Source organism: Tripterygium wilfordii, chromosome 10 (assembly GCF_013401445.1).
Source record: "Tripterygium wilfordii isolate XIE 37 chromosome 10, ASM1340144v1, whole genome shotgun sequence".
Classification (NCBI taxonomy): domain Eukaryota; kingdom Viridiplantae; phylum Streptophyta; class Magnoliopsida; order Celastrales; family Celastraceae; genus Tripterygium; species Tripterygium wilfordii.
This window is the reverse complement of record NC_052241.1, coordinates 4,594,131-4,609,411: the sequence shown is the minus strand read 5'-3', so window position 1 is coordinate 4,609,411 and position 15,281 is coordinate 4,594,131. Positions and strand designations below refer to the sequence as shown.

Sequence of the window (15,281 nt, the reverse complement as noted above, 5' to 3'; positions counted from 1 at the left end):
CACCTTTTGTTCTACTTTTGTTCAATTTGCATCAAGAGAAGTTCTACTTTTGTTCAATTTGCATAAGGTTGTGGCTGAGAGTTCTATGTAGGAAAAAAAAAGAAAAAAAGGAAAGAGAAACTGGGTTTGGTTGCATCATGTTTCTTCCAAGAGTGCCAAAATGCACCTATTCTGACAAAAGATAAGAGTTTCAAAGATACCCTCAACACTTCCATATATGATGGCCAGAATGTCAATTCAGGCTAAAGGTCAAATGTGGAGTGTCACCCAAAATTGCACTACAAATTGCCCTACAAACAGTAAATTCTCAGAACTTTGCCCTACAGAAAAGTTTTACCGATAAATAGTTAAGTTTCGTGCATGTTATACTGCTGAGACAATAATTGATTCTGAAAAATCATACAATACCCTATGGTTCTCCCATTGGCAAACATCTAGGGAAAACTAATCTGTAAGAAAACTAATCCTTAACCACATTTTAGTTTATGGTCATGTTGGAAAAGAACTTTGATAAGATAGGTGAAGAAACTCATTGTCTTCTCCGAACTTGTGGGACTGCCGACCCTGGTTGCTGTGTCTGGCCAGTACCCTCCTGCTCTGCCATATTCATCGCTTGGGTTATGGCATTCATGACTATTAGTCCAAGAGGTATCAAGTACATCCACTGGAAACAAAAGAAAATGCGAAAACCAGCACAAAAAAGGAGGATGACAGGGTAAGAAAACAATTTAGCCCACAAATAAATACCACAGAATACAGATAAATACTCACGTATTTAGCCCAAAAGGACCTCTCCGGTGGTTTTACAATTTCACCCTCACCATTCTCTCCACCTAGTACCTCTTCAGAAAAAATTGGAGCTCTGCAAAACAGAAAGAGGGCGGAAAACTAAACATGTTTAGAAAAAATACATAATCCAACCAAATGGAACACATAAAAAAACTGGACACAGCATGCGATGGCATTGAGGTGCTCAGCAGACTGTAATTTAGCCATCCATCTCTTAATAAAGCAATAAAATAAATTACTTCACAGTTATTACTTTATGACGACTTGGAAAATGATATCAATGATCTCAATCAACTTCTTCCTTTGAAGTGTTGAAATGAGTTGAGAGTTCCTATATCTTTGAAATGTAATTTTTTTTACCGAGTGGAAAAAAAGTTCCAACATGAAACTCATACGATCATATAACTATAAGTAGATTGAATGAAAAAGATGGAGTTGAATAGTATGCTCTAGGTACGACCTCAGTTTGAAAGAACAATGTTTGAATCATATATAGACACATCTATACAAAAAAGTACACATAATACCTTGGTGCCTGCTCACTGTTCTTGAGAACTGTATACGAGTTGAAAGACCATTTCGCTGGCTGAAAGAGTAAAAAAGGAAATACACATAAAATAATGCAAAAGATTTCTGCACTTAACTTGAAACATTGAGAATCTTAAATTATAAAAAAAAAAGGTCAATATTGACTTACAAGTTTCAATTGTCGAGGATAAGAGCATTCCCCAGGGGAACCATAATTGACAGCCAATATATTAACACCATCCTACAAACAGACAATCAAGAAAGAAAGATAAGACTTGAACAAGTCTATAAGCTCATTGACACAAAAAATATCTCAATATCAGATTCACAGCAATTGAGACTATTTCTAAGTATACCTTTCAATTTAACACCTTAAGCATTAGTCCAAAAGTCTGTAATTGGTTTCCTTGTTTGGTAAATGGATCCAAGCTACACATACATACTGACTCTGTGTAAGATACTAAGATGTCTACATTAAATATCCAATACAGACCAAATATGGTAATCTGATAATGAATATCATAATCTTGCTATGCACCATGCAAAGGAATGATAAGTTCTCTCCCACCTTCTACCTTTGGTCCTATATCCCATTTTATATAAAGCAAACTTCATCTCTTTTACCCATGCTATCTTTTCCCTCATCCAGCCTACCAAACAAGGCCCATAATCTTCCTCATGTTCACCATCACCAAAGTCTTTATCCGAAAGACATTGGGTTCACCATCATCAAAGTCTTTATCCGAAAGACATTGGGTTCACAGGCTTTGCCAAAGTTTTGCTCTGGCTGACAAGTCCACAGCCCCCCTCTGTCCTAATTAAGAAAGTACCGTGAGGTGTTGTGTAGATCCAAAAAAACCACCTAACATGTCAGCTCCTAATCTATAAGATATTATTTTGTAAAAATTACGACAGCGTCAACAACAACCACATAAACTAAACTAACTAAAAAAACCCTTCACATAGGAGTAAATTACAAATCATGAGGAAGAAACTGAATAATTCAGAGTCCTATTTAAAGACAAAGATTACCGTGTGTATAACAAAATGCTCGTCCATACCTTCTCGTGGAAGACATCTCTGTAATGAAAAGACAAAAAATGTCACTGATGTATAGAATCGCAACTCATAGTAATAATGATAATTAGTAAAGAAGGCCAAATAGCTAAAACATTGAAAGAAATTCAATCATGCATACACAAAAACACGATATGACAGGATTATATCAGAAATTTACATTAGCACCACAAGACTGTCTTCAATAGCTTAAACCCAACCCCCCCCCCCCCCTCTCGGAGGGCTGTTTACCAATAAACATCTCTTAGGAATGGAAGGGAGCAAAAATATGAAAAACATAGTCAGACTTCCATTAATCATCTTTTGAAAATTTTAAACATTTTAATTCATGTTAAAGTAACTGAAAGACTGAGAAATATGCTTGCCAATAGAAGGGAGCCAAGTACTAAGAACTCGTAAAGTCCATTCCTGACTTATGCTTAAGGAAGCTCCTAAAAGAACCTCTAGAAAATGCTAGTCACATCTCAATAAGAAAGAGATGCTTTATACATAGGGATTATAGAGACAATTGTTGAACCCAAGCACAGAACACTTACAAAGTTCCTGAGTTGCTCAAACGAAAATTTATACCTAGTATAAGCAAAAGAGAAAACCGTTGTCTGCATAATCATGTCTCTAGTACAAATTACGTTGAAAGATAGATACAAACAGCTTAAGATCAGAAAAAAAGAAAAGCTCCAATGCAAGAAAATAACAATTCATGTGGATATCGTTGCTCAATTTGTCTTGCGCATCTTAGAAAGCTGTGAAAGGCACCTAAGACTATAAATAACCAGGAAAAATCTGAGCATTCAAAAGCATAATGACGTAGTTAAGAGCGTACCGCTTTCACAGAAGCAATAATGTACTCCCTCCCTGGAGGGCTCAAAACATTAGATGGAAGCCTTATGCTGTAGAAGTCATCCTCTTGTAGCAGTTCCTGCAACAAAAGAAACAACATTTGGGAACAAGAAATTGTAACTTGAAGTATAGAGCAACAAAAAGAGAATGAATTATTACCGTGAATTTCTCTGTCTCCTCCTTTGTAAATGAATTCCTCAAAAATCGCAGCTTTGTAAGTGTCTGTTCAAAGCAAATTTGCATGTCAATCTTGATTTCAATTAAAGTTTCCCAACTGAAATTAAGACTTGGTAAATGCTCTACAACGAATGCATGTAAGTAAAATAAACATCTGTGGCTTTAATTTGTAATTTCAATTCGTAAAATGATTCCTTTGGTTGTGAACACGGTAGGGGAAAAATGAATTCCTACAGAACTTGGAATTTCTCAAGCAAAGAGCCTTTCGAGAATTTTTCAGTTGCTGATAAATATACCTTTTTTCGATTTCTCTACAAACTATACAATGCAACATCACATCAAACGAGGAAAAAAAAATTCCAAACTTCCCCGTCACTTCCAAAACTTTTTTCCGGCAGACAAACAGATTCCCAAGGAAAAGGGAGTACCAACCTGAGCGCCGTGATTCCAGGTCTTGAGACGCGCGGAGAAGGTGCCGGCCGGAGTGAAATCGGAGTCTCCAAAGGAATGTTCGAGAAGGAACTGGATCTTGGAGTCGGAATCCGATTCCGAGAACCGCTTCCTCGGGGAGGCCGCGGGAGTAGTGGATCGGGCGGCGGTAGCGAGATCAGGAGAGCGAGGAAGGGGCTGAGGCTGGGCTCCTTCGAGACCGAACTCCTCGTCGTCAAGGAGAAGCTCATCGGACTGGAAAGCGATCAGCGGCGTAGCGAGGAGGGAGAGAAGTAAGGGGAAGCTCAAGAGCAGTTGTAGTGCTTTCATGGCTTTAGACTTTCCCTTCTAGTTGAGACTCTTCTTCTGGAATCTGGACAATAGAGAGGAGAAGAGGTTTTAATTGTCTAACCTTCTGGTGAAGGATAGCCTATTGATTAATAGCCCTACTCAAAATTAAAAATATGTTGATGCAGGGGCGCAACGAGCATTGGACATTAGAGAACGAAACCTAGGAAATGTTTGGAAATGTTTTTTTTTTATTTTTTATTTTTAAAAACTAATTTTAGGTTTAGATTTTGAAAACAACTTTAAGAAATAATGATGAAAAAAAATCATTTTACACGGAGGAAGAGGAAAGTGAAAAGTGAAAAGAATTTTAGAAAACATCAAATATGTATTGGTTATTGTTGTCCTCATTTTTTTTTTATTCTATATATATCACTTGTTGATATTAAGATAAAAATAAAAATTATATGGATTTTATTTACATCACAAAAACATACAAGTTCACATCATTTCTAAATTTTTTTTTATTTAAACGGAGCCTATATGAAATGCCTAAAAACTCTCTTCTTAAATGGGAAAAAGATAACTTTTGAACACTAAAATATAAATTCAACCCAGTCACTTATTTTTTAAATGTTTCAATTTAGGTATCCAAATTTCTAAATTGTTTCAAAACAAGTCATACGAGCAATTTTAGCTATTTCTGGCAGCTAAATTACCTACATGGCATAAAAATAAAAAAAGAGCTTACCTAGCATTAAAAATTAAAATAAACATAAAATGTATCAATAAAACACCTTTGATCTCCCAACTTCTCATCTTCTCTCCGGTAAGACCCACTAACCCTAACCAAGTTTTGGTGTCGCAACTTAGCAATTGACCTCACTTGATGCTCAAAATCCATGAGTCTCTCCAACCCGTGCTCTCCAATGTGGCATGAACAGGTGACGGAAATACGAACAGAAGTTTGGACGTGGGGCTGCGTCCGGCGACTAGAGAACAATTTGGGGTTTCTTTGAATTTATTGCTTTATGTTTATTTTCTTAATATCCAAGTCATCAATTTGTCAGCCAACATCAATAAAAATCAATTGAATTTCACTGTTGTTTTCCATATCACAAGTTTGACTGACTGAAATAGCTAAAGACTGTCCGTGTGATATGTTTGACAATTTAGAAATTTGGATATCCAAATTGAAATATTTAAAAAATGGATGACTGAGTTGAACCTGTTCAGATATTTCAGTGACCAAAAGTTGCATTTCCCCCTCTTAAAGGTAAATAAATATCAATCATTGCATAATCTCTTAACATTAGTTTTTTCTTTTGTTAAGAGATTCTGTGGTATAATATAAATCATGGCATTGATATAAGAATGAGAACATGTGGGAGCACTATTGTTCTTATAGTTGTTGCAGTCACTCTCCAACCATCACTTGAGAATACAGTCAGAAGGGCACCTCTTCACCATTGAATATAACTTTGGACAGAAGTCCATCCCCTCCAGCCGTATCAATATTTGGAGTCATCTTTTTATTGAACAAGATCACAGATTGCTACGATCTTGGAACCTGAGCATCTCTTGTTTGGAATTAATCATCGGTTTGTGCAAGAAGATAATTTTGTTTAGGCAAGCCTTGTATAACTATAGTATTGTTCGAACCTGGCAACAAACTTGCATTGAAAGAATACTCTACAGGTTTGAACATAGCATTGAATGGCCTTTCGTACCGGCCCAAGTCAATGCTACTTCAGTCCTGTTCTCAAATGGAACTATAAAATATTTAGATCTCAAAAGCAGAGCAGGTTCATTAACACTACAGGTTTGGCTTGCACTATTGCACCTACAAGCACACGTTCTGTGGCAGCTTTAGTTCTGTCCAGTTTAAGTATGGTGGCATCTTGTACACTTGCATTTGTAAAATTGACATAGCCCTATTGTCTAGTTTAGATTTTAAGCTTAGGGTATTTTAGGTTAATCATTATTAATTTGGAGATAATGCTTGAGACCCCCAAAAAGTGACCCCCAAAAGACTCTCATTTAATATGGAGTGTTGGATGTGAAATGGACCCTATATATGTGTTTTTTAATCAATGGCTATTTTAATACCACATAGATTTGGGGAACTTTTGGGGATTAAATTTTGGGGGTCTCTAGCATTGTCCTTAATTTGGTGTAAAGTTATAAAGTGAAATTTTGTGGTGTAAATAAAATTTCTCAAACCATATTCACAAATTTGATAAAACGTTTACCATTGTTTTTTCTGAGTTCTCATGTTTTGATAATATTGCATCAGTATGTCCTAAGTCTTTCGTATCTTCACGACTTCACCCCCTAAAAACTGGTATATTAATCTTGGGCTATTAGTTGCTAGAGTTGTGAGTTTTCATATCATGGTTATTAAAGCTTAGTTCATATGTCATGGGTGTTGGGCTTATTAATAGTTAGTTCATGGGTCTGTGTTTGAGTGTTTTGGTCCAACAAATATCAAATATGTACAAACTTTAATCATTTTACACATAAAGGGGCAAATATTATGAATAAAGTTTTTATTTTCTTTATATCCAATATCATTACTATTAAAAAAAATTAGGGGGGCAGCCGGCCCCCTTAGCTCTACATGGTTTGGTTCTCAAATATCAACATGAATAAGCCTAAAAATGGCTAAAGACTTTAGTCTCACTAAGTGAGCAGCTTTTCATTTTGATTTTTGTTAGGGGACACACTTGACAATCATTACATTATTTAATAAAAACAAATCCTAACATTTCAGAAGTTTTATATGATGGATGCCCTAATCTTTTGTGTCATAGTTCTCCTTTCATTGCTCAATTGATTGTAACAAGTATTTTGGTTTCTAATTTCAATTCTTCAAGCAAGTAGTACAAGCCACTATGCATGATTCCCCATCCTCTTCCTCAATGTGGAATTATGCAATCGACATTAGTTTTAGGTGAAAATCAATACATAATTTTGGCTTGCAACTAACTTTCTTGTTGAAATTAAATTGAAGCTAAAGTCTTCGAAGCATAAGAATCCTTTCAAAATGATATTATTTCTTAGTCTTACATCACCTATATGGCTGAAATTATGTTTTGTTCCATTAGGCAGAATGACAAATGAAGTATGTAATTTTCATGATGTTTGGAAATAATCAGTCACGCACACGTATCAAAATTCAGTTTTTATTTGAAACAGAATTATCTCTTATTACAGAAGCAGATGCTGTTTGATTTTCAATCATGCACATGTATCAATTTTCTCATAGCGGATTCACACATATGCTACCGAGATTTTGGCTAGTTTTGGATCTTTCCAAAGTCATTTTTAAGCTACCATATATTTTAGACAAATTTGATATTTCTTTGATTCAACATGAAAAATATAAATGATGTACTACACCACATTATGCTTATAAGCTCAAAAGATCTTCATGCTTTGAACATAGGTTGGTCAATATAAATTCAATAACAAGTTTGCTTAAATGCATGACAATTTAGGTTTATCATTTAGAAATATGCAGGTCAAATTCTATAATGTTGAATATAAATTTATCAATCAAATAGCATAATGATATTGAGTCATCAAAATAAAAGTGTAGGACTTTTGGTCCAACAATCTCCCCCTTTTTGATGATTACAAAACCTAGCATATAGAAAGGTATTTGATATCAATTGAATTTTATGTCAAACTTGAATATATGGCATATCCTAATGCATACCAATTTTAACATTAACACTAAGTCCCCTTACTTCATGCTTCACTCATTCCCAAATATAAAATTAAGCACTCTCCCTCTTAACTCATGCACTATGCACTTTTTACATCATCAAATTTATCCCCCTTTTTGTGATCAATCAAAAATGAAGTAGAATGTGGTTAAATATTCAAGCCTCGAATACATATGTATATACAAATGATATCATGAAATACTTAAGATGAATCCCTATTTTTTAATCCAATATAATAAACCCAAATAGGGTACTCATGTATATGCTCCCCCTAGAGACATGCATATGGTTCATACAATAATGCACACTAGCTAATTTCATATTTTTCATATGCTCTTTTTGACCATTTTGTATATCATTTTCATAATCAAAAAATTAGTGTCATTCATCAATAACAGAGTATTTTTCATTTAAATCATTTTCTTGCTTAGCATGCACAACTACCATTTACACTTCAATTTTAAGTATACCAAACACATATTCTTAGCAATTAACTTTGATAAAAATAATTTTTTTAAAATGAATCATATCCTTCAAACCATGACATAGTGTATTGAATTTAAAGACATGACATATCAATAAAAATATTAAAATTAATTGCAAATATTATTTTCATGCCATTCAAAACATATTCATTTTATACAATTTAGATCAAACATTAACATATTCAAGAGTAATCACATAATCAATATGTTCATGTTAATCAAATTGTATAACTAATTACATGTAGCATAGTCAATACCGTTACTAATCGAACCAATATCAAGTACTGTTAATCAAATTGTACAACTAATCACTAGAGTATGCTAGAGTGATTGGATACCTTCCATGTGTCAAATTGGAAGAATTTTTTTGGATTCACAATATCTTGATCTTTCCTTTGTAGGGCTTGAGATAATAACTCATTTGTGACTGCCAATACTTTATTAATCAAGAATTGGCTAAAAACAAATTCAAATGATAAAAGTCTATATGTAATGTCTTGTGCTTATGTCCAATGATTTGTATTTAAAGCATTACTTCCAATAAATTCAAGCATATTGATCACTAGAGCAAACATATTAGTCAAACGTAGTAAAGTATTATAATGGGAGCCCCTACATGTACCACCATAACATTAGAGATTGATTTCTTGAGTTAACCTTGTCCACTAAAAATCTCTCCAATCTCAAGTGCCTTCATATTTCTTTCAACTTGTTTTCTCTAAGCATATCCGTCGCTTACATGATGATCCAACAACATTCAACACCCTAGTAATGAGATCAAAAAGTGAAGACTGTGTGGAGCATTCTCTAAGCAATCAACTTTTGATTGTGTAAAGCATTCTCTAAAGTAACTGTTTTGATATCTTCATTAATTATACTAAAAGCCTTCAAAAGTTGAATAAAATTACTTGGATTAGATGAACTTTCACTTTTATCAAATAGTAAATTAAGTAAATCAAGCTTGGTTAAATTGTCTTTTTTGTCCAGATTTTGTTAGTAAAAAATTGTGATTAAGAGGTTGGCAAGGACCCCTTTGTAAATATGCTCTACGGTCTTGATCTTGATTGTTAGGAATCATAATCTAAAATTCGAGGTAGTAGTCCTGGATCTGAATGAAGATCCTCTAAATTGATTTTTGGGCATTTTTGCTTGGTAGAAGAAGAATGATCGCCTATTTGTGGAGAATGTGCTTTTCTTTTGAGATACCTGAGTATACTGTGTTTAAAACAATGAATGTAAACGACATAAATAATGCTTCATCAGCTTGTGTGCATATCTTAGAAAAATAAATTACTTGAAATGCAACAAAATCACTCTTCTTACCATGGCATAGAATATAACTTCGACGATGGAAACTCAAATCAGATTAATCAAATTGGATTCATATCATGCTCTTATGCCCACTGATCGTTGTATCCAGTTTTATTGACACATGACATGTGTAGGCATTTTGAAACCAACCGATTGAGAGGTCCATCATTGATGGGTTGCAATTTTCAAAGATTGTTTGTCTAATCCATACACATATGATCACATCGGTTTCATCATCAATAGTTGCACCCTCTTTGAATACAAAATAGCCAAATAGATAAATAACGTAGTCGTAAAATTCCTATACACCACTTCAATATTACTAGAAGAAAATATTAAACTTTCTATCATTATTTGTACAAAAAATTTAACTACAAGAATTAGGATTACAAAGTTTAATTTAATTTAATTGTATTGAGGAAAAATATGGGTGCAAAAAGAAAACATGTTTTGGGAAATTTTATCTACATACCACAAAAACACTATCTTTACACCACTTTTTTAATTTTTTATAGTTTACATAAATATCCTTGTATACAATGACATGTTAACCCTTAAACTAAAAATTTAAAATAATTTTTACATATTTAATTAGACACTACTTAGTTTACACCGCCACCTCATCCTCTCGATCCATGTCATCAATCCAGTAAGCTCAATTTTTCATACGAAATGCTTGAGAAGAAGACAAAATATTTCCACCAATCCAATAAGCTCGGAGAAAATATTCACCACTGCACACCACGACATCATGTTGACGTGGTGCGCAATTCCACTTAATATATGACACATGGATCAATTTATCTTTTTCTTATATCAGATGTAGATGCCTTCTCTGCATATACTTTACATATCAACGACGAAATAGATTTGGAAAAAGTAAACAATAGTAAGGATTGTCAGTGGCCGCCATCTACATGGAGGTGGACTGGAGAAGAAGGAGAGACCAACGATGGAAGATGGTTGTGGCTCCGTCAATAGCGAAATTCAAACAAGAACTTAAATCTTGTTCTCTCTCCTCTTTGGTTTAGTGTTAAGTTGACATGGATTCCAAGAACGCACATCCTCTCGTTCGGCTTCCACCAGAGTTTAACATACTGTTTAAGTTTTGACCATAATTTACTATGCATAAAAAGAATTGGAGATTAGAGTCAGATTAATTAAACGAGATGAGTTTTGGGTTTTATTGAAGAATTGAATATTGTTCTTTGAAAGCATTGTAGTGCGGTGTAACCGATCATAAAGAGATTTTTCTTCAACACTAAGCTATGGGTAAATTATTTCTTTAACGAAGTCGATTTGATCAACAGCATAAAACACAAAAATCTGGTACATTGTTGGTATGTAGCGTTATTGGACCTGAGAGCCCTCTTGTTTATGAATATGTGCCTAAACACAGCCTTTATGATTTATGATTACCTCCTTGGTACGTTGATCATCGTGAGAACGTCTGGTTGTGATGAAATCGGTAAGGGAGGGGAGATTGAATTATGGGTTAAATGTGTGTGTAAACTTAATACTAATTTTTCTAATATTGTATAAAACAAGGGTAATTTAGTCTTTTCACAATAATTTTGTGTGTAGATTTAATAATATTTTGGAGTAAACTTATCATGTTCAAAAAGTGGTGTAAATATACCATTTTTGTGGTGTGTAAATAAAATTTTCCACATGTTTTAAGGTAATTTCATATAAGAATAATTTGGTAAACTTAAATCTTTTAAAAAAACATGTGTGCAAAGAGTTCAAGTTCATGTGCAAATATTAACTCCCTATTAATAATTGATAAATTTTATCTACACACCACAAAAACACTATCTTTACACCACTTTTAATTTTTTTTGTAGTTTACATAAATATCCTAGTATACACGGACATATTAACCCTTAAACTTAAAATTTAAAATAAATAATTTTTGTGCATGAAGCTTGACTACATAAAAGATGCAGGATAAACTCATAAACTAATGATTTCAAAAGTTTTCTAGCAACATATAGTCAATGCTTACCATACCATTTCATGTCATATAATATAATCAAGAAGAAATACATTATCAAGAAGTCAAAATAATCAAGATTACTGAATACACACAGGAACACATATACATCACCACAAGCATCTGTATTCGCAAAATTGAGTTCGTGAAATTGAGGGATTAATCAAGGGATCATGGTCTTAGATGGAGAGAGGTACCAGCGCATCATCTACTAGTCCAAGATGTATCAAATCATGCAGTGAAGACGATTCAGGTGGTGACCTCTCTCTTGGGGTTGCCCCGAGCCTAGTTCAAGCTCAGGAGGCTGTGAAACATCGGGTGAGGCTCGACCGCAAGTCAAAGAAGCGGAGTGGGTGTAATTGATAATGATTTAGGATGATTTTGTAGATGAAGCAAGGATTCCGACGTGAGGTAGAAGAATTGGGTTTTTTTTTTGTGGTTTATTCCTTTTTCTGTGTTATTTCTAATATTATATAAAACAAGGGTAATTTGATCTTTTCACTATAATTTTGTGTATAAACTTATAATATTTCGGTGTAAACTTATCATGTTCAAAAAGTGGTGTAAAGATAATGTTTTTGTAGTGTGTATATAAAATTTCTCTAAGGGAAATTTTATCTACACACTACTAATCTACTATCTTTACACAACTTTTTAAATTTTTATAGTTTACATAAATATCCTTGTATATAATGACATATTAACCCTTAACCTAAAAATTTAAAATAAATAATTTTTACATATTTAATTAGTGACTGCTAAGTTTACACAAATATTCTCCTGGAAATCAACACATCCTGTCATTTTTGTCCATTAAAAATAACACATTGTGCCTTTTTTTTTAAAAAAAAGACACTATGTGTCGATATCCAGGTAGAAAAACGGCACGACTTTACCTTTTTTTTCTCACAAAAACGGAGCTGGTGTTCCGTTTTCTCCTGCACATATACTAACCAAAAAAATCTCAACCTTTCACAATTACCCAACCCCACTCAGGCTATGTAACAATTAATAGGCCCATATTGTTCGATTTGATAGATTTCAGAAGTCATTTTAAGGCAAAAACAAATCAAGTGCTTACCTCCTTATATGTCACGATTTCACCTTGCGTTTGGCTTCTTCTACGTTGAAATTGACGTCGGCTCTATAATGGACAATCGGTTTGAGCAATCGTTTGAGTAGGTGCAGATCGATAAGAGATTGTGGATTTGAAATTGGGGTTTAGAGAGGCAACATGTGTGTAAACCTAACAATGAAAATTCTAAAATTTTACAAATGAAGAGTATATTCGTCTTTTCACAATCATTTTGTGTGTAGATTTATCATTTTATGGTGTAAACTTATCGTATTAAAAAAGTGGTGGAAAGATAGTAAATTGATGGTGTGTATATAAAATTTCCCTTTCCCTTTCCCTAAACTTGATGCTTAGGCCCCAGCCAAAAAAAATAAGGCCTCAATCCACTAAGCCTACCCAATCCACTAAGTAACTTTGACCCAACCTCCTAAACCCTAGACCCTAACACAACTCTATTGTGTGCCCTTTACTCTGTCAAGCCCAACATATCTAAGCCCCTCAACCTCTCATTCTCCCAACAGGCGGTACTAGACACGACTTCTTCTTGATCGAAATTTATTCTAGTTCTTGATGTGAATGGATATTTTAGTTGACCTATTATGTTTTTGAATGAGATTTTTGCTGCATTTAAATTGTGAATGAGATTCTTGATGATGAAAAAATTATTATTTACGTAAATTCATTACATAAAAAACCATCAAAAAAAGAATTTCGAAGATAGTTGTGTCCTTAATGATCTCAATTCATGGGTATGCCATTGTTTCATGCGGCTTAATTATATCATAAAAGGATATTTACTAGAATTGTGTGCACACCAATTGGAAGAGGCAAATAACACTTTAAAAAGAGTGTTCATCCGTACCTTGAAACAAAAATCGAAACCGAAATTCCAACTCGTGCTTTGTGGTGAGAACTGACACCGAACGAGTTTTCTTTTGTATATAGCATTTTTGTACTAATTAATTGGGCATATAACGCCCTGTTTCAATTTTTTAGAACAATAACACTATGCCGTTGTTTAGAACTGCGGCAATAGTTTGTTTTTAACGAAGCCGCTGTTGTGAACAACGTCGTATCTTTGATTTTAATGCCGCTATTCACAACAGCGGTATATCTTGACTTTAACTCACAAGAGCTAATGGCAGAGACCATAAGAACCACAAAAACTCAGATTGTCTTTGAGAAGTTTGAGATCCCATGTTTTACAAGCCAAGAAGCATACCAAAGACCAACGTCATTGAAGGCATAATTGCATAAAGTAAAAAATTGAGATACGCCAAATCCACTTCTTGATCAAACCATTCACAGTGTCGGATTCTGAGTGCGGACTTTCAACAAATGGATGGTGGGCAAGCAGAGAAGAGAGCTAAGAGACATGGGAAGAACCTGTACAGAGGAATCAGTCAATGACCCTGGGGAAAATGGGCTGCCGAGATTGGTGATTCGAAGAGTACGACACTTAGAGCATATGCAAAGAAGGAACTGAGGCAGCCACAAATGACAGCCTATAGAACCAAACAATGCATAGACCCATTCAGGAGAATTCATCTTTGCAAAGGCGCCATAAGGAACTGGCTTGTTCCTTAAAGGCAAGTTTTTCAAGGCCGGTAAATGTGATTGGGGTGTAAGGCATCAAAGAACAAAACTAAAATCGATAGTTGAGGAATCAGATAGCCGACGCGAACATGGTGATCGCCCATAGGAGGAATTTCGAGTAATTATTGGTGAGAGTGATGTCGCTGTTCACAACAGGAATGAGATGCGAAGCAGTCCAAGTGAGACTCTAGGGTCAGTGAAGTGGTGCCGCAGATCTCGAGGATTTGGTCTTGGTTAGACTTGGATTTGAGAAGGGATAAGGTGGCTCATGACTTCTGCTTGGAGGAGAGTGGGGTTGAGAAATCGGGGGTTAGGATTCTGGAGAGTTTGTGGTGATGAAGAAAGTTGACGCGCAATCAAAAGAGCATATAGAGGGAGGGAGATGGATTGCACTATGCCGCTGCTGTTATCAACAACGGCATAACTAAAAATTGATAATATCGCCGTTCTCAACAGCGGCAATCGTTTGTCTTTTGTGAAGTCGCTATTAAGAACAACGGCATGATGTTATAGCTCTAAAAAATTTAGGGTATTATATGCTTAATTAATTTATCCATAGGTGCTATATGCAAAAAAAACTCAAACCGAACCGAAATTCCAACATCATCGTCTCTGAATTATCAAAAATGGATATGGGTCAGGGACCTAAACTTGATTCCTTGCAGCTGAGAAAAAAAATGTTGAATCTTCTTGTGTTTTAGATTCCTATGAATAGAATTTTATTAGCTGCGGCTTGGTATGTAGTACAAATATAAATACAGTAGGCACTGCACATAAACAAAACTACATAACTCATCAAACCAAAAAAAAAAAAACAAAGGCTTTAAAGAGGCCAAGCCCAAAACAGTTGTTGGCCAGGCCTACACTTGCCTACCAGCAGCACTAGAAACAAAGGGCGAGTATGGAGTCCGGCCCAAAATACTACAAACCAGCCCATAAACGAAGCACATCACACTGAA

At 34.6% G+C, this 15,281-nt stretch overlaps 1 protein-coding gene across 1 annotated transcript; it reads right to left on the bottom strand.

Moving 5' to 3' along the window:
• Positions 1-188: 188 nt before the first annotated feature.
• On the bottom strand, positions 189-4,276 carry LOC120006858 (ER membrane protein complex subunit 10). Its single transcript, XM_038856966.1, has 8 exons — positions 3,844-4,276; positions 3,394-3,456; positions 3,218-3,313; positions 2,350-2,397; positions 1,487-1,558; positions 1,317-1,375; positions 772-862; positions 189-664 (listed from the first exon to the last, which is right to left on the bottom strand). Exons 1-8 carry the CDS (start codon positions 4,168-4,170, stop codon positions 530-532), a joined length of 891 nt encoding a protein of 296 aa, XP_038712894.1. The 5' UTR covers positions 4,171-4,276; the 3' UTR covers positions 189-529.
• Between the last annotated feature and the right edge of the window lie 11,005 nt (positions 4,277-15,281).

Bases quoted from the DNA above. Each gene is read 5' to 3' on its own strand.
- LOC120006858 (XM_038856966.1), bottom strand. From the start codon at position 4,170: ATGAAAGCACTACAACTGCTCTTGAGCTTCCCCTTACTTCTCTCCCTC. The intron at 2,398-3,217 runs GTACGCTCTTAA...TTTTCATTACAG, and splicing joins TTATTGCTTCTGTGAAAGCG to AGATGTCTTCCACGAGAAGG. The intron at 863-1,316 runs GTATTATGTGTA...TCTGTTTTGCAG, and splicing joins AACAGTGAGCAGGCACCAAG to AGCTCCAATTTTTTCTGAAG.